This window comes from Mytilus trossulus, chromosome 3, assembly GCF_036588685.1.
Source record: "Mytilus trossulus isolate FHL-02 chromosome 3, PNRI_Mtr1.1.1.hap1, whole genome shotgun sequence".
Classification (NCBI taxonomy): Eukaryota; Metazoa; Mollusca; class Bivalvia; order Mytilida; family Mytilidae; genus Mytilus; species Mytilus trossulus.
The window spans coordinates 62253601-62275192 of NC_086375.1; the positions used below are offsets into that span (position 1 = coordinate 62253601).

Consider the following 21592-nt stretch of genomic DNA (forward strand, 5'->3'; position numbering starts at 1 on the left):
CAAAGATTATCACATGGTTGTTTAAACTAACAATACTTTACACAATTTTGCTTGTATGTTCATTTATGAAAAAACAAATTGAAATTAAAAGTTACTTTAGGTTATTTTAAAATTAAAAGACAATATGTTTTTCTCGCTTTATTAATAAAATTACTGATCAAAAGTTTGGGTAATCAACCTTATATCTACATGTTAACTGATAACTAATCACGTTACAAAATTAGGACCAAAACACCCTATTCAAAAATTACATAAGTCAGATATAACGCCAGAATGTAAGTTAATATCAAAACTTAGAACATAAACATCTTATCTTACGCAGTTGTATAACAGATTTAAAAAGTTTTAAATAGTTCACAAGACTTTTGAACTTTGAAGGTGAATCATAAGTACTCTCTTTATAGTTATAAGTACCTCAAATCATTTTAGAACAGTTGTTACAAAATAAACCACTACTTAAAATTAACATTTAATCTGAGTATTCTAGATTCAAGAGGAATATTTGTAAAAGTAGAATTGTAATATATAACATGCAGAAATATAAATGTAAAGATATGCAACAGAATCTATTTTAAAGCAAAGATTTATCTGCATATAATGAAGGGATAACTATCTCTTTTACTTTCTACTCCTTCAAGAATAGTATTAGCTTTAGAAAAAAATAAAACAATAGTTTCTGCTCAAGTCAAATCGACTTGCATCTGAAATATTTAGTTTAGGTTGACCAATATTAATTTTATTTACATGCAGATGGGGACTCAAGTTTTCCCTCACTAAGGCAGTACCCCCTAGATATATTTTACACAAAATCATTTTTTTAATTCTAATTTTGGCATCCATGAAAATTGTGCAAAAGCATTTTCTACAGTTTAAAGGTGAAGGTTGGGTGAGGTGAAAGGTGCAAAGGATAATTGGTGTGCAAATTGGTGTGAATTGGTGTGCAAATTGGTGCAGTGATTCTAATCTACTATCTGGTGGGTGTATTTTAATGTACATTTGAAAGATGATTTACTACTTGTAGTAGTACGTCACATTTTATTAAGTACATAGTAATAATCATTTGACCACAAAAATGACTGCGAGAATTGATGAGAAAACTTTTCAATTATTTGAATTTTAAGAATAACGATTAATGAATCGAATTTTTGTTTTAAAACATTAATGTATTTCAGAAGTAGTAATCTTTCTCCTTTTATTTGGTAATTCAGTTTTCAGAATTTACTAATTATTTGTGTCCTTAATTTGAAACTACCTTAAAAAGTATGCATTATCTTTATGGTCAAAAATCTTATTCTTTATTTTTGTGATTTTAAAAACTTCTCTCATTGTTTTTTTTTTTTATTATAACAGAGAAATAATTTTTATAGTTACTAAATCCTTCTATTACTTACCCGTATCTATAACTACTGTATTAACTGGAAAGAAAGAAAAATCATATATTAGCACCAAAATATAATAACAAAATAGACAATGTTTTGTATGGTACCTTTGGATAACCATATGCAGTCTCGTTCTTCACTAACTTCTACAGACTGATACAGAAGACAAACCCCGACTAGCTATATATGCATAACAGGAATTCTATACATACAGAGCACATACTGAGCACACGACCTTACTACCCACAATTCTATACAGTTCATGTATCTCTTTATTTCAATTCCATTCAAATTATTCTTTAATTCTCTAATAACAAAAATGTTCTGTATAAAATGAAGTAATTGTAAAAAACAAATTCGAGCTTATAATCACAGAAATGTGGAACTAAAACTAGAATAGAATCATCCCCAAAATCCACTTTTATTTTTTGTCTATCTGATGAGTTAAGCCTTTTTCAACTGATTTTTATAGTTCGTTCTTATGTTGTACTGTTATACCACTGTCCCAGGTTAGGGGGAGGGTTGGGATCCCGCTAAAATGTTTAACCCTGCCACGTTATTTATGTATGTGCCTGTCCCAAGTCAGGAGCCTGTAATTCAGTGGTTGTCGTTTGTTTATGTGTTACATATTTGTTTTTCGTTCATTTTTTTTACATAAATAAGGCCGTTAGTTTTCTCACTTGTTTTTACATTGTCTTATCGGGGCCATTTATAGCTGACTATATGCGGTATGGGCTTTGCTCATTGTTGAAGGCCGTATGGTGACCTATAATTGTTAATGTGTGTGTCATTTTGGTCTTTTGTGGATAGTTGTCTCATTGGCAATCATACCACATCTTCTTTTTTATAATACAGAAAATTAATTAATTTAAGCAGATAAGGGAACACTCTGACATAATAAAAAAACAAGACAAAAGCAATGAAAATTACATTAAACTTTAAGTTCAAAGTATATATCCTTTACCTTTTATTGTGTTACAACTTAATTTATTAATTTATATTCTGCACATTAATCATTAAACTTTTAAGTTTGTTTCCGATGTCCACACACGGTTTAATACAAAGGATAATAATTTTGAAATTTTAACAACACCAAGTCGACATCAGAAGAAAGAAATGATAAACAAATTGCTTTTGCCCTTAAAAACCTGGTGAGCTAATTGTGATCTGACTATATCTAAAACTGTCCATGTTTCTGTGCCAAATGGCATCCCCCTTTTTTTGGGACAAAAAACAGGGGTTACCTTACATTCAAGTATAAACAGCTAAATCTTTCCAATAGATGGAAAATGAAATTGCAGACAATAAAAACTGTTCAAAAAGAGTAGAAAGCATGATTTTTAATGCATTTAAACAAAACATTACCACATCAGAGAGACTTTAACAAACAGACTGTAGAACCTAATTTATTCCACAACAACCAGTCTGAAACACTTGTAATCGTAGACTATACTAAGACATGGTTTCCTTTTCTATTCATAGACAAAAATATAAAAAAAAAACTTATCAAGGTTAAGGTCAAGTAATACACTTCAGTGCTTCTAATTGCATGTTTATTGTGTTAATTCTCTCGAAAAAAATATAGAACTGCAAGTCTTAGATCTGATGTTATGCAATAAATAACATCAATTCAAGAACCATACATTTCAAAATAAAGCTAACATCATGAGGAGATGTACTTATGTTGGATAGGTACAGAAACTGCTTTTTTACAGGCCACATCTACTGCTACTTCAGAGAGAAGTTGCAGAGGTTCCATCATTGTTCATATCCACTATAATTTAATTCTTGTTTTTCAATATGTATTTATCAGTGTAGACATGAAAAAATTATTTCCCATAACAAATAATGATGTTAAGGGCATACGATACAGTTTTGATCCTGTATTTACAAGTTCGTGAAAATTTGCATATAGGCTATTTTTTACCTGATTAAATCAAATATGTAATAAAAAAAATACCTCCATGTGCTACTTTTTGAGTAAAATGAGGTCGAAATTTTGTATATTTGCTCAAAATTCAGATTTGTGGGCGTAATTCATTTTTCGAAAGAAAGACATAACTTTTTTGTTATAAAAGATAGACACAAATTGTTTTTTGTTAAATAATCGGTAATTTCTTTATTTTATAAGTACCATAAAAAGTATGCAATTTTTTATTCAGAAATAACTCATATTTATCAAATGTTCATGAACTGAGGAAAAAACGTCATTTTTTACTGCATGTTTATCAAAATTAAAAAAAATCCTCTATTTACAGTTTTATAAAATTTGGGTCACATAATCTCCCTGCAAAATGAAACAAATTGCTGTTTTGAAAAATAGGGGTCCATGAACTCGTTTTCAAATTAAATCAGTTTGAATGACAAAAATCAGTTGAAAAATGCATCTTTTCCCGATATGTTACAGTTTGACGTCGCGAAAATAACATTTTACGTTAGCAACGTCATTACCTCCCCTGTAACTGTATCGTATGCCCTTAATTTTTGTTTCTGTGATCGCTGTAGAAAGTAATTTACAATTACTATGATGTGAATCAATTAATTAGTCTTGGAAACATTTTCTGATTGCACTGATTAATTAATGGCAAGAACTTATTGCTGTGATTGCATTTCCATAATGTATACACAAATAAATATAACTAAAGCCAAAAATATTGTTGTTTTGTCTGTTAATGTGTTAAACCTATATTTCTAGCTATAGGACAAATATTGTTGGTCAGTCATCAGTTCACAGCATTCCATAAAATGTCTTCATATCCGTTTATAAATCCTTTGACTTCAGTGGGCTCAGTGTCAATATAATGTGTCCCAGTAGAGTGACATGTTTACTTGGACTCTTATCTAGAGAGCCAGTACATTAGAAATATGACTTGAATGTCTTGTCTACTTCAAACAAATGGTATAGGTATTCATATCCACATATTGACCAAGTAAAATTATATGCAATACTTTATGCACCACTTAAGCAACCAAACTAAAAAAAATTAGGAGATCTCCCTTTGAAGATGATTTTCAGAGGAAAATTTGCATCTGAACATATTTCTAGTATTAAAGCTGTTGAATTAATAATATTGTATGAATAACACCTCCAAGCAATGTAAATATAAAATATGTATCTCTTATCATTGAGAAAATATGTTGTTTTTTTTTATTATTATTATTTTGTATTTATATTTGTATTTTGTAAATGTCGGCTGGTATCATTTCTGTATAGGAATTTACACTAATAAAATTATTTGATTTGATTTGAAAAAAACTATTATCTATATGATTTATATCTCATTTTTTTAAATCTCAACATAAAGTGGTGGTATATAGGCATGATTTGCCAGGCCTTTGTAATTCCTTAAAAAGTGGTCCATGAACTAGAATATTTGACCTCAATCTGTACCTCAACACTGTATTAAATAAAAAATCAACAGCTGGATGTAACAAAAATATCTGTTACTTGAGACTAAAATCTTGCTCTCTTACCTACAGACCTCTCAGTCTGTAAACAAAAACCTTGTACATGTACTATGAAAAGGTTTCCTTTTATTTTCCTAATACAGTTATATTTGTTATCATAATACCAATTCAAAGTTAATATGGACTGCTTTAAATGACAAATACTTATTACATTAATATTTGAATTAATGATTAGTTTAACATGTGTGGTACTAGTTGTTGCTTGGCATGTTTGAACTTGGTAATCTAAGTCAATATTTAGTCTTTTTCGTCTTACAAAGTAATTTTGTGGTTGTGAAGTATCAGTCCTATAATATGTCTGTATTTATGAACTATACCTATTGTAAGCTACCAAGTTGTTCTATATTATCCTAACTGCCAGAGAATTTAAGTAGGAATAACAGAGGGGATGTAGAGGATGTACTCCTGATTATACCCCTTTGATTGCCAAAAAATAAAAAGCCACATGTTAATCATGATTTATATGATTTTTTAGCATAAAATTGTACAAAATATTTCCAAATTGCACTGCTCAGCATTTTATATTCCCTTTACTGGCATTACGCCCCCTTCCTATAAATTCTTTAAAATAGTTACAATTTGTCACCCATTAACAAACTGTTGACACTAACGACAGACTTTTGAACTTTCTAAAACATTCAATTACACATAAAAAGTCAACATTATCACAGGGGACTTAAATACTAGGCTGATACAATTATATAGGGCCATAAACTTAACTTGACATTTATAAAAGTCACACTGTCCAAAAACATTCCAACCCTATCATTTTACTGATAATTTGGTCCTTATAAAATACATGTATAACATTTAAATTCAGCTTAACATTACTATCTTTGGAGTGCTCTACCACAACATATTATCTAATCTACTCTCTAGTATTGGTCAAACTTGACCATCAGTGTGTGATGGCTAATCCTTTAAAATCCTATCAAGTACTTATTTAGGTGTGGTTAAGTACTGGTCAACAAAGCTACTTCATTTATAATTAATATTATGACTTCCAAAATACTTTTGATTACTTATAATACATTATTTAAATTCTGCAAACTGACTTTGATAATGGACAAACATGGGACACACAAAGCATAACATTTCATGCTTTAACTCCTATATGTTTGGAAAAACTAAGCTTTTAAATAATCAAAATGAAATGTCAAATTGTCTTCATATTCTTCACATGCTTGGACAGACAGATTGACAGTCAAAAGCATTTCTTAATACCCCATTTTTCAACTTACATTTTAAAAGAGTGGAGTAATAGACTAAAAGACCATAACATTCATCAATATGCTCAAGCTACATTCAATTCATATACATGTATCTCCTTTTATTCACATCGATTGGTCTATGTAAGTACTTCAAACAAAGAAGCAATACAAAAACAGTCTGCACTCCTCATTTTCAAATTATCAATAAAATAAAGCACATGTGTAATGTTAAAATTCATGTAGCCTATGATAGATAGCTTGTTTCCATTCGCCCAAACCAAATTAAAATAACATGCATGTAGTTCAGGACGGGGACATGGTTTGCTACAATCATATATAGGATCAGAAAAAGTGGATCTAGAATGAATGGAATCTCTGTTGAATTTTTAATAACTTATCATAAAGGACTTTTGCAATAAATCAATTATGATCTTTTGCTATTACAGAAGTCTGCTACTTCCATTACTCATACATTACATTCTAGGTGAATACTCGTGCTTAACATTTCTTATGTCATACTTGAGTATAATTATCTTTGATTCACAATTCTATCAAACTGATTTTTCTAGATAACAATATTGCATTATGACTTCAATGCATCCAGACTCTGAGTAAATCACAACCAAACTACAGTTAAATTTTCACTACAATTCATTCATTACTTGCTTCATTTAGCTTCAATAATCCTTGTACAACAACCCTATTATTATACACAGCAGAACATAATGGTAGTTTATCTATAAATCACTTAACCTCATAATTTATGGTTTAAAAATATTTTTTAATAACTTATTTTTATCTTGGAATGTTTCAAAATTTTAATTCTTTAAGACAGCCATATTATAATATTATACTTGTATTTACTTAGCTGGACAATCTTAAGACTGATATTTATAAAATGTAAACCATAAACATAAGATACCAAATCAGGCTGGAAAAGTTAATTTATCTTAGTTTAAGTGATATGTATGTAAAAGTAGGGCTGGACCTTTTTCAGGACGTCAAGATCACAAGTTTTTAGGCTCGGATTTTGGAATTGACCCTTTCTGAGGATCCGGGATATACTTTTTTTGAATTTTGGGATGTTGGATTTTATTTTTTCTTAATCAGGACCTTAAAATTTTAAGCCTGGGATTTCGGGATCAGCACCCCTCCGACTCCCCTCATGTAAGGCAAATATGTGTAATTCTCAGCATTTCATTTTAAATCCTTTTAAAATAAAATGAGCGTTAATGAGCAAGCCCACATAACCAATGCTTCCAACATAGAGGGGGAGAGCTTATAAGTGATCTGTGTGCATACGTTTTCTAAGAAGGAAGCGCCATTTGAAATAAAGCCCTTATCCTGAATGAACTAAATTGGACTTTAATATAGACTTTGGGCCTATTTTCGGCTGAAAGGAATCTCTTTATCATTTAATTGTGAAGTATATTGGACAATCAATAAAACTGGTGAAAGTTATTTACTTAAAAGAATCACATACACCTCCTTCAAAAAGTCAAACAAAATGACACTTCAGACGTTGGTTAATACTTTTATCAATTGTCAAATGTTTACTGTAGACATGATGGACAAAAAGTTCAATGTCCTTTTGTAATATTCAAATCTTAAGCAAAAATATATTGCTGTGTTGAAGACTCATTGGTGGCCTTCAGCAGTTATCTGCTCTTTGGGTGGGTTGTTGTCTCTTTGACATATTCTCCACTCCATTTCCATTCTCAATTTCATTTCATGTTCTATGCATATTAGAAACTCTTACAATTTACATTGGACTAACAATGAATTTGTCCAGTCTTTACTGTACATCTGAATGACACACATGTTCTGGTCAGTCAATGACTTTTACTCTTTTCGTTCCATTATATAAAGTCTGTTAGGGTAAAAACTGGACAAACCATTATCAAAGAATACCATCTTATAAACTTATTATCATTGTCCATAGCGTGCAGAGATCATACCAGACTAGTACCTGCAGAGATCCTACCGGACTAGTACGGCCTGTATTGGTCGTAATGTAATTAAAATTCAGATAAATGAATATCACAGACTAACACCACCATGAAATTTCTATATGGTATAATAACATTAGGATAGTGCTATAGCCTTAAACCATACTGTCTGTCAGACACTAAGTGTTTTAATAATATAATAATTTTGTGGTTTTATACATCAGTAGACATGTGTACTATAAATTTTTAAAGAATTCAAATTTAAGATAAATATTTCTATAAATTTGGGTCAAGTACAGAAAGTTGAGATAGAAGAAATCTTTTAATACTTGGTACGACTTAAATATATCATCTTTATAGGTCATATAAATAGCAAAATCTAATATAAAATAAATGGAAATTTTAAAACCAGAAAGGCATTTGGCACTGTGTTCATAAAAACATTTTGACTTTGACTGTTGTGAGGTGCTGAAGGACCTGTTAGGGACCTCGATCAGGATTAGGCCTATTACTGTTAAGGGAAATTGGGATTGGGATTGGGTCTTTATTTTTTTGAGGTAATTCTAGATTTATTACTTAGGAACTTATGATTATTTTTTTTAACCAATTCAAAGGAATGCTATACACAGTAAAGTCAGACATTTTTCATCTGCATTTTATCATTGTAATTGTTGAACAGATGACATAAATGCAGGATTATCTATCGTTTTTTTTGGAATTCCTGCATACAAATATGGCTATCAAAATTTAAATTGAAGTTTTCATTTTTGTACATACACCTATATCATCTGAATTTTATCAAAAATAAAAACACCGCCAAATTTCTGAATTTTCAGTACTTAAGAAAACATATCACGCTACATTTTAATATCCATGTCCATTCTATGATCTTTCATTTTTCTTAACATTTTTCACCTTTAGTATAACTTGATACTTTAATTGTGCATTTTAATTACATTTATGTTAAAAATAACAGGTACTTCTACCCTAAATTGAAAAATTCAGCTACACATTTTCACACAGGGAGAATCATGTAAAACTATAATATTTCTGTCAGTTATTTGACAAATGTTCTCAACTATGAAATATATTTAACCTATTTAGTTATGTAAATTAGTATTTTACTATAACTGTGTGAGACAACATATAGCATATTAAAGTTTTCGCAAGTCAATTTTATTGGACTTCAGTATCTTATATTACAGTAATAGATAAAATTTTGAACTGAATTAATACAAAAGTACATAAACACCCTCCAAAACAGTAGGATAATCTGTCAAAACGAAATCTTATGTAATCTATACTAAATGTTTTACTTTTTTTCTAGCTGCAAATTGTATTTATGCACGAAATGTTTATATATTTAAGCTATCTAAATTCAATTTGCCAAATAATTTTGCTCAATGCATTCAGAATCTGTCTTACAGTCTAATTATTTATTAAAAACTGAACATACACACAAATCCAATTACATACCGTAGTCTCTGAATTTTAGTCATTTTATTTCAATTAAATTTATCTAAAGCCTTAAAAACTAGAAAGGATCAAAGATATAAATACTATGTTTAAAATTGAGAATGGAAATGGGGAATGTGTCAAAGAGACAAAAACCCGACCATAGAACAGACAACAGCAGAAGGTCACCAACAGGTCTTTAATGCAGTGAGAAATTCCTGCACCTTGAGGCGTCCTTCAGCTGGACCCTAAACATATATATATACTAGTTCAGTGATAATGGATGTCATACTAAACTCCAAATTATACACAAGAAACTAAAATTAAAAATACTAACACAGGCCATTCTACTGGTATCAATAGACAGGTTTTATTTTTCTGAATAGTTTTTATAAAGTACAAATACTGTAAATTGGTATGTTTTTCACCAAGTTAGAATGTCCCCATTTCTGGGTTCCTGTGTCTGCTCTTCCTTTTAGATCTTATGCCACTAGATATCTTCATGAAGCCATCATGTGTGATATATAAGCAAAAAAATAAAACCCTTTTTAAAAATTTACTTCTTCAGTTTAATTATATAAAGTGAAATACAACAGAGATGGAAGATACTAAGGGTTATTGAAATGATTAGTCCAGGACAAACTGACCATGGCAAATAATGAAAAATGACCAAAATACAAACAACAGTCGACAAAACACAACACAACATAAAAAACAAAATGCTTAAAAAAACTACATGTATTGGAAGTTAGTTTCGGGACTAAAATTGTTTGCTCTTGAAAGTGAAATATTCTCACATGCAGGTAACAACTATATCACTCTGCATACAAAAAGATATATATAAGCATGTCAAAAGTTTGATTGTAACAGGATATAACATGACCATGAATACAAGAAAATTGGAGCTGTACTGAAAAGTTTAATGCTGTATTTTCCACATGATTTAACTTTATTATACAATATAACATATTTAAATTATGTAATGCTATACATTAAATTAAATTAGTTTGTAATCTCGTCTGCTGTGAAATAGCAATTTATCAATGAATTGATTCAAAATTCAGTTTTATAATACAAACTAAAAATTACTGAAGTCTAAAGAATACATGTTCAATTTTTCTACAAGGATGCCTTTTGCAATCATCTTATAATATGTTTGTAATCCTTGAATGTAAAGTTTTAGAAAGCATCTACTTGTAAACACCTATATTGATTTAAGCATCCCAGTACTGCCAAAGCAAAACTTCTGATTCTTATTTGTAGGGTTTGTCTGCCAGCTGGTAAAATGAATCTCCTAAATAAATACTTTTGAAAAGAGATAGGTATGTTATTATATAATATAACAGAAAATTAGCAAATTATGTACCATTTCCAATGGTGTTTTATTAGTTTAGTTTTGTTTTGTATTTTTGGAGGCCAAGGGGGAGGGGGAGAAAGGGTGTCTGATTATTAAAATATATCTCAAATGCATTTGTTCTTGTTTATCAATATGCATAAAAAAATCCCTGGCCAACTTACAATGATTTAAACTGTTACTTCAAATAACTGACAAGACATGTATGACCAAAAATAGGAAATTAAATTATGCTGATCATAGAAAAATAAATCAAGGTCAAGGTCAGATGACTCCTGTCAGATTAACATATTCTTACATGATTCTATCAAACACGTATAGATGACCTATTATTTAAGTCAAATTACAATCACCTTCAGCTTAAAGGTATATTGACAACTAGCATAAAATGATAACTGTAAAAAAAATATAATTGCATAAAGAAACCCCAAAGCTGATATTGCTTAAAAAAAAAGTCATCCCCTACCTGGATATGAAGTGAATGTAAAAAAATGCAACTTTGGAAGGTCAATGAAGAAAGTACAAACTAATATAAAGATATTTATATAGAATATTAATCTAATACAATCTTGATTTTGAATTAACTAAGCAACAACATCTTCATAATAACTTTCACAAAGCTGTATGAGATGGGTAACACCCACCAGAACAAAAGTGAGGAGAAAATCATTTCACAACTGTCTTGAGAATTATATCAGGAAGCATCCAAATACTTTACTCTTTTATTGAAGTACTTAAAGCAAAGATTTAGACAAATTCTACATTAAAAAAGTGGGGGTTATCATCTATTTACTACAAAAATATCTGTGAAGACAATCTTGATGATCTATGATAAGAAATTCGGTCATATCATTTTTTGCAAATAAAATCATTTTGGAGGATCAAAGGCTTTGAGGGGGAACAGCAATTTTCTGAGTGAATTAATGTTGGTATAATTGTTGCTTTCAGATACAAATCATACTAAAGTGTATAAAGCTGGTATAATTGTCAGTTTAGACGTTATCGGTGTAATTATTATGATCACTTTTTATGTTTTTTAACCCATTGATGATGTCATAGATGAATTTTAACAAGTTTTCCTTCGCAGGAGGTTAAATATTATCTTGTTCTATAGTGGATAGTTGGTTCAGAAAACTGATGATGGCATGATTTAAGTAGTGCAAAATAGTTATAAGGGCTAACTTTCGCACATACTGGGTCAATACTCGAAAGGTGTTTGAAACTAAATGAAATTTTAGTACCTTTGTTTTCTTTGAATACAAACTCAAAATACTCGATTTTTTTGTTGGCATCATTTAATTGGAATCATTTAAAGGACATAATGTTGCCGCAACCTAAAGATACACACAAGAAGCTGTTTTAAACTATTAAGTTTTGTGAATATGACCTTTAAAAAAATACAAAAAAAACAGAAACACATCACAAAACCCTTGTTACATAGATTGCTTGATAACTTCTGAGATCTCATACCAAATTAGATGCACTTTGGGCAAATAGTAGTCATACAAATTAGAACACATTTCCATTTTGCAATCCCAACTATCCTTAGTGTTAATCTGTAACACTACAATTGGCTTAATATTACGTCAATGTGTACATGTGTAACGGTTTATTTCTTCCTCTGTGATATTTTATCCCGAGGATAATTTGTCCCGGTAATTTTTTTCCAGGCATGGTATTACACAGGTAAATTTTTTCCAGAGGAGTGAAAATCTATCTGTGTTATGCGGATAGTATGTACCGGTATATAATTGCCGTCCTATATTTCACAGAACCATGTGAAATAGAGTCCTATTAACTACTATTGAAGTTACTCACAATCAATATATACCTGACTATAATTATAAAATGTTTCTCAAAGGTACACCAAATTTGCATAATTTATCAAAGGGAGGTAATTATAAGAAATTTATATTTTAAAGATATTAATATTAAATATTTTATAGTGAACTTTTTCCTTGAATCTTATTTTTTAAATATTCATTTATATAAAAAGATGACTTACAACTTGATTTAATAAGACAGATAACATTTCACAGGTAAAAACTATCCAGCTGTTAAACATGCTTTTGTTCCAATATATTGTTATGCCATGATTTATCTTATTTCCATATAATCATCATCTACATCTCTGTCCCCAGAAAAAAACTATTTATATAGTTAAAAATATCATCATAATCAAATTCTTCTATTACTATTAACAGTAGTAATGCAACTATATTTGAGAAATTTTCTACCTTACTTTTAAATTTACATTTGTACTGAGATCTGACAACAACTCACTTTTACAAGTATTTCACTAACCTTTTTTAATCATGATATTATTTTCACAATTACGATCTTTGAAATTACTTCTGGTTTTCTTCCCTATGTTTCATGATAATTTTCATTTTAAATGATGATATTGACTTGAATATTTCAGGAAATTTTTTCAAGGATAATTTGTGAAATTATTTCCCATTATAATACATTTTTTTTTTAACAATTTCGCTTTATTTCAAATACACTTATTATTTCATAGTATTTCTAAAGGATAAGTTTTTTCTTATAACTATTCAATATGTTAACTACCCAGATAGAATTTCACGGCAAAGGAAAAAATATCCCAGGGAAATATTTTCCTCCGGATAAAAAAATAACAACAACTACTGTGACATTTTTTCCTCGGGATCAAATTTCACCCGGATATAATTTTGCTTTACACATGTACAACCTATAGGGACTGCTTCACATAACCATCATAGCTTCCAAGAGAGGACCACTGGACATTAAGCAACCAACAATCAATCAATCCAAGAGAGGCCACCTTCATTCAACTGTAATACTACTTATCCTTTGCAACAAGGGCAGCCTTAAAGAAGAAACTACTGTCCTCAATGAGACAAAATCAAAAACCACAACAAATAGCAACTAAATTAAGAAAATATAAACACCATATTATTTGTATTTTTTTCCATTCACATAGTCTCACAGCTCACCTTTACTAATTCAGGTAAAAAGATCAATTATAATTGATGAACTTTTAATAACTCCCATGACCATATAAATACCATAATATCATATTCAAAGTTATTCAATTAAAAAACAATTTACCTAAAGCTTTTCAAAACATAAATTTTATATATTTTTTGTATCATAAATCTAAAGACTTTTTATTCATTCGAACTCACATCATAATAGCATTCACAGACTTTAACTTCGTAAAATTCTTACTCACAAAATCAACAATATGTATGAGAAATAAAGATTTCTATTTTGCTTCAAAGAGGTTATCATCCTATAAGAATACTAATGTACATTTTAACCTTAATAAAAACATTGAAAGTTTCAAACTATTATCGTAAAGCTTTGTTGGTTGGGTAACTAATTACACATAACCTCACACTAAAGGGTGGACAGTTTGTCAAGTTTACTAAAGCTACAAGATGCCCTGAGCTATGAAAGATAGTCTTCAAACTATATGAGCTTAATTTGTTCATATATTTTAAAAATTTTAAAATGTGAGATGATATTTTGATAAAGCAATACACAAATCTACAACTATTTGTTTATAAAAAGCATTCTGAATGGTTTATCAGATGGAGGGCCAAAATTACAAGATGTGAATGTTTCTAAAGTGCAAAGATTAACTTTTTCTCATCTCAAATTGAAACATTCAGTAAATGGTATACATGTATAGGGAGGATTCCCTTGGTCTGTGTCTATCAATGTATCAAGTAAATAAGAAAAATAAATAAAAGAAGATATCTGGTATGCATCAATAAGACAGCAATCATCTGACAAAAATAACTTAAAAAAACTGAGTGTCCATACAATTGATAAAGCTCTTAAACCATACACAGTCTTTGAAAAAGTGAAGTACAACTAATCAAAGATCTGCTTTCAACACTCAATTATTGCTGCCTTATAGCCTATATGTGCTGATGGCTTTTAGCAATCAACAATCAATCAATTGATAAATCAATCAATCAATCAATCAATCAATCAATCAATTCATTATTTTTGCTGTTGGATTGCTGTCATTTATACAGTTACAACATCTCCTAACATCAATATGTTAACCAATCCCTAATTCAGTCAAAACCATAAAGGTATTCAACTTAAACTTCATTCATAAAATTTAAAATTTAAATACTGAAAATTATACGAGCATGCATAATTTTAAACATTGTATGGGTAATAACTATGTTGGAAAAGAGAAAAAGTAAATGTCATATGGAATAAGGTAAAGGCTGACATTTAACAAGAAAACATTAAACTAAATGTCACCACTAATTTGTACAAGTATGTAGATAGCTTATCTGTGATCAACAGATTTGGGTGTTCTTAAAAGATCGTAATCTCTCTAATCAGTCAGCATAAATCAATACATGTACTGGGAGGGTTTAATTTTCAAATCAATTAGTACCAAAATCTTTTTATTATTTAAAACATATGCAATTTCAATTAATTTTTAAATAATTTCTCAATCAATCTGTTTTTGGGTTTTTGGCTAGATTGGCGTGTCTCTGTCATGCCCATGTAAGTAGTCATTCCCCTGAAATTCTTTGATGTCTTGACCAAATTTGAAGTGTTTGTACCAAAAGTTGGATTGCAAACAAAGCACTTTGAATAAAAAGATTTGTCAAAGATTATATCAATAACTTTAACAAATGGAAAAGTAATAGCTGGATTGTACCAGCTTCATGCTGCTGAACTCGGTGCACATTCTAAACTATACTTAAATCTCACGAAAATGTGTCACAATTGAACTTAAAATTCTAGAAAAAAATAAGGCTTATAACGACAACAAAAAACAACATTATTAAGTTATTTATTCAATTTATATAATAATTATTTTGTAAAGTCCAAGAACCTCAAAAAAATTTAAAAAAACAGTGATTGATATCATTCTATCAATTCTTAATCATCAGACTTAATTGAAGGCCTGTGCTTTTTCTGACCCATTAAAATTTGTTTAAATCTAAAGAAAATAATACAGTAAAAGTGTGCAGATAAAAAAAATATACTAGTGTAATGGAAATGTATTTGAACTGTTTGTACTATAATCAACATAACAAATGGGATATCCGATGAATAAATTTTATTGCAGAAAATAACTAAATGGGACATAAACGAAGAACTTCCAATTTCACAGCTTGGCTCAAAATGTGTATACTCTGTACAAATGTTATGAGATTTGATAGTGCTATAACATTCATTTCAAAGTTATGCAGCACCTGGTCTAGAACAGAACAATCCAATGTATGACTCAGTGTGTCAAATATTAGAGTTCCATTTTATAATGACGAAAAGGCATCCCAGTTATCCTTATGTCTTAATTCTGTTCAACTCCACCCCATCTGATAACATAGCTGATAGCACCTAAACATCACAGGGAAACCTTAACCATTGTTTATGTCATATGAATAAATTCATGGTTAAAATCTGTCTATTATTACTTGTGATTCTATTAAAATTCGGGCCCACACTTCTAATATATAATAGACTTCTAATGCATACCAGATTTTGTACAAGGTTTCTGATTTGGAAGACATATTTTTTTTTATATTATACTGGTAATTCTGATTTGTAATAGGCTACTGATTTAGACACATTTCTTATTTGACCCCAAATATAATTGGTACCAACTGACTACTGATTTAGACCCACTTATAGTTTGTCTTCATTTCTTATTCGTACCAGACTACTGATTTAGACTCACTTCTAATTTGACCCCATTTCTGTTTTTTTACCAGGCTTCTGATTTAGACCCATTTCTGGTTTGTAACAGACTACTGATTTAGATCCACTTCTTATTTGACCCAACTTCTGATTTGTACCAGGCTACTGATTTAGACCCACTTTTAATTGCCTCCATTTCTGGTTTGTAACAGGCAACTAATTTAGACACCATTCTTATAGGACACCATGTCTGGTTTATACCAGACTACTGATATAGACCATCTCTTAATTTAACCCCTTTTCTGACTTGTACCAACATACTGATTTAGACCCACTTCTTATTTGTTACTTATTTAAATCCATTTCTAATTTGACCCAATTTCTAGTTTATAACAGGCTACTGATTTAGACCCTCTTCTAATATGGTCCAATTTCTGGTTTGTATCAGGCTCCTGCTTTCCACCCACTTCTAATTTGCCCCCATTTCTGGTTTGTAACTGGCTACTGATTTAGACCACACTTCAGGTATCTTCTGTTTTTCATCTGTTTTATGGCTGGACTTAGTTATGTAAACATCACAATTTACATCACAATACCAAGTTTATATTTAGACAACATGAAGCAGGTTTCAGACAAATAAGAATTTTGTCACAAGTATATATTGTATATATATATCTTTTGGCAATCAAGTTACATTAATGCATGAGAATAATAACTAAATTCATCTACAGGACACCAAAATAAACAGCTTCTACAAACAACAACAAATAAACAATCTTTTGTCTTGGCAAATAACTGCATACTTCTGATAGTCATCAATTATAGTATCCTATCATCAAATTAATACTAAATTCACACCACTCAGCAAATATATTGTAATTATCGCTGTAAGCATTTCTATCTGAAAAAAATTTCATTTCCTATTTGTGGTTATAGCTAATACATGAATGAATATAACATGAATTGGTGAATAGAAGCATTGCCAAAAAACTATTGCTCATGATTTTTGAGATTCAAAGATTCATCAAGTTTTACTTCTGATGAGGTGAGTTGATTTGAAAAAACAACCAAGAACCATACAAGGATATAACATAAAACCATCTAATTAGAATGCATGGGGGGAAAAGTTACATTCCTGTATATTATTTAATTTGCTGATCAATTGAGTATGCAAATTGTCCTTGCTGTTCAGAGCCTTGAATGAATATACTTTTAACAAAACTTTAACTTGTTACATAAGATCATGTATAATAACTGAAATAGCATCTTCCTGTGATATTTTTATGAATGGATTTTTTTGTTTAGTCTCCTATCCTTATACATATCTTTTTAGATTTGGTGAAAAGTTAAACATATATACATTTCATCAGTTTCACAAGTCAGAATCAATATGTGGTTCATTACAATCGTTGACAGCGCAGGTCAATATATCATGTAGAGATATACCCTGCCTTTAATATTATTTAAACTTTGTATAGAAGATATCAAGATACAGAAAAAAGATATATAGGAAAAGCTCAACATGACATTAAGGAAAATTTAAAATACATTTTTGTGTTTATTGTCATGCAGAAATTTTGTCAACTGCTGAAATTTAAATGTTAGACATCAAATTGTAACATAAAAAAAGTTCATTTGCTGGGGTTTTTTTTTGGTTTTTTTTTATTTCGTGCATTCTTGGTTTTATTTCTTAAATATCTAATGATTGATTCCTTAACAGTATTTATGTTTTTCTCTATTTTTATAGTACATGTACATGTATTATTTTTTCTTTATTTTTTATTACATGTTTTTATTTATGAATTTATCTTTATGGGCTATGTCTCCTTGCTTGAATACAACAAAAGTTTGCTCTTTTCAAATATGGTGAAAACTTTACCTGTTTGTTACATGTCTAGCATTTGTAGACTGATTAGCTATTCATTATAATGTCTTCTGTTTAAGTTGGCTTCAAAAATCGTAGAGGAGCACTTAAAAAGTTTTGCATAAGCGTAGAAGTTTCAGCCACTATTTGAAAAGCTTGATAGAACTAGATACATTTTCAATGCAAATTAACTTCATTAATTAATATAATTGAACTTACCTGTTTTTGTTTGACTGCAAGCATTTTTACAAACATCTTGTGTTAAAAAATTATTTTGCCCTGCATCACATCCACCGAACCAAAACATCCGACAGTCTCTTTCTGTTTGGTTGAAATACCATCTTACTGTATAGTTGCTACAAGGTCCAACTTCAGGAAGTTTTAAGCAGTTCTCTGAAGTAACTGTCAGAACAAAAACACAATTTAATAAAATCACTAAACAACAAAAACTTATCCGAAGAAATTTAAGTTTTTCCATGATGTTTAAATTAGTTCTGATATGTTTTTAACTTGCACTGAGACTAATGTTGAGTGGGTGAATTTTTTTTTCTTGAAGTTGATGATGGTATTAGGCTGTCCTCTAAACACTAGACACTATCCACTGACTCACTCAAAACTTATGAATAAATGAAATAGGAAATCTCCATTCAAGCCACTTATGCAACACAAATAATCATTAAAATTTTGAAATCCACTCTACCATAAAATTTGTGTTGCTCCTGTAAGTTATGAATGAAAAAAAATAATGTCTATTGGTCTGTTGTATATTTTTTTATATTTATATAAATTTCCACTTTTATAAATCTTGCAAAAACTTCATTTATGAAGAGCCATGGGAAATGAATTATCACTGTAGAATCCAATTCCTATGATTTAAATCTAATTCATGCATTTCATCCACATTTACATTATGGTATCTTAATGGTTCATGAGAATAAATGTGATCCTATGTACAAAGGTTGTGACTATGTGTAAGTATTTAGATGAGACAATATTGTTTATTCAAACTTAGTTTAGAGAGGGACTTGTTTTAGCCACACCTCTTTATATATACTTTTATTGTCCACAATGAAATTAAGATGGGGATACCCAGGGGATATTTGAAAATGATAAGCATTTAAACTTTATAAGTAAATTACTTTGAAAATGTTAACCTATTTATGAAAATAGAGAGAGACATTTAAATATTTAGGTAGACAAAATATACTTCTATCCTCATAATAAGAATAAGATCTGATGATGAACAACTATCTAGTGGATTCTCTGGAAAATATTCAACAAATTATGAAAATATGATAAATGAAGGCGTGTAAAGGAATTTCTTAGTATCTACCTGTCAAATATAAAGAAAAGTGATAGTTTAGTGTAAGCTTTCATTAAAATGGTGTTGTAATTTAATAAAAATATGACATGAAAAATGGCTATTTATGTTTAAAAACAAACATACAATAATTTGTGCTTGTTCTGAAATGATTAGAATTAAGCACCAAAGCATGAGATTTAGATTTAACTTGTGATTATAAGTCGATTAATTGGATTTTAATTCAATAGAAATGATGTAAGTGATTCCAGGTGTACTGGTCAAGATTAAAAGGTTTATAATTTTAAATATCAAAAATTAATGTACTTACAACTGTGAGAATTATAATATACACAGGTCACATTTGAAAAATTTAAACTATTCAAAGGTTTATGACCCTTCTGTAGTCTTATGTATTACAAATTTACGTAGTATATAACAAACAGCAACAATATCTAGAAAAGAGTCGACCAGATTACTCACTAGTTTGTCTATGTTATGCTACTCTTTATTGTTTACAACAGGACTAATAAACCTTTACAATCCCCCGGCCCCCCTCCCCCTCCCCACAAAAAGTGAGCTGAGTCAATTAAGTCAAACGCACCTTGGTGTACTGGAAAAGGTACATACTTGTAGTTTTTGTCCTAACATCTTTTGTTTAAACTAAAAGAAGGATTTGTCTATGGGACTCCCCCACTTTGACCTATGCAAGAGTCAATGTACAAATTTAAACAATATGATCTGTGAGGTCACTTTTACCATTCTCTAATATTTCCCTCTTTAAATGTATATATTATTTTATTCAAAACTATGCAATTAAGAGCCTAACACATTGAAGAGAAACTAACTGGTACATTATTTAAACTCATTAATTGACCATAAAATGCATCTATTTTTTCATATGCCATCTATTCAAAACAGCAAACAATATCAATGCATCAAATCAAAAATCTGTTTTTTTCTAAAATTATGTAAGAAAGTTTAAATTTAATGATATACATTATGGGACAAAACCCCTCTCATTATCCATTTCAACATTATTACAAAGAATTATTATACAACATTGTATGGTGATTGTATAACTAATGAGAGGAGAAATTAAGTATCATCATTAAACAATAAACAAGAGAAATGCATGTTATTTACACGCCTTGTAACATAAAAGACATGTTTATCGGCTAGAGCTATTTCTTTTGATATTCATAATTACAAGCAATAGCAAAAAAATATATTTTGTCTAGATCTGATGATTTGAAATTCTATACAGTTTCAACTCCCAATCTTAAAACTAGACACAAAGTCTTCTAAACATTGTTAACCAGGAGAACTGAAGATGGGTTACTACATTTTTTTGAGGACTAAAACACCTATCCCCTTAATATAAAGAAGTCAGAGAAGTAATTTATTTGTGACAAAGCTCTAAACAGACATGATTGTACTAAAAGTTATTCACAGCAGATAAATTAGTTTCAAAGATGACCAGTAAATTCCTTTAATCCCCAGTTTTTGGTGGGGTCTTTAATCTTTAGTTTTCTATGTTGTGTGTTTTGTACTATTATTTGTCTGTTTATTTTCGATCTACAAGTTTGACTGTTCCTCTGGTATCTTTCGCCCATCTTTTAAAGTAATGGTGACAGTGCTCGTTTGTGATAACAATACAATTCAGATTAGAGTGACTTAAACTTCTCAGTCAGCTTTAGGGGAGAATGCTTCAGGGAGAGTTTGAATGCAAACCTTTAGGCCAAATAAGGTAAGAACTAAAAGAGACACAAGTTGCCCTTTTAGTACAATGATTAAAATGTTACCTATTATTAAATATAAGTGTATTCAATTAAAAGATCCCACAGTGATGAGCTTGCTGATATCCTTTAATTGGATTGTAACTACTTGGGAAGTAAATCCATCATCTTACATGATACTTGAAATTCTAGTTCGTGACATCGTTATA

The 21592-nt window shown here is 29.7% G+C and overlaps 1 protein-coding gene across 8 annotated transcripts in view; it reads right to left on the reverse strand.

Annotated features, from left to right (window-relative positions):
- The window catches only part of LOC134712047 (papilin-like), a 127917-nt gene that overhangs the window by 42975 nt on the left and 63350 nt on the right, over window positions 1-21592 (reverse strand). For all 8 annotated transcript variants that reach the window (XM_063573177.1, XM_063573178.1, XM_063573174.1 and 5 more), the window contains 2 exons: window positions 18564-18746; window positions 1392-1415 (listed from right to left, as the gene is read on the reverse strand). In XM_063573177.1, the coding sequence (XP_063429247.1) occupies window positions 1392-1415; window positions 18564-18746 (207 nt within the window). The remainder of the gene's footprint in view (window positions 1-1391; window positions 1416-18563; window positions 18747-21592) is intronic.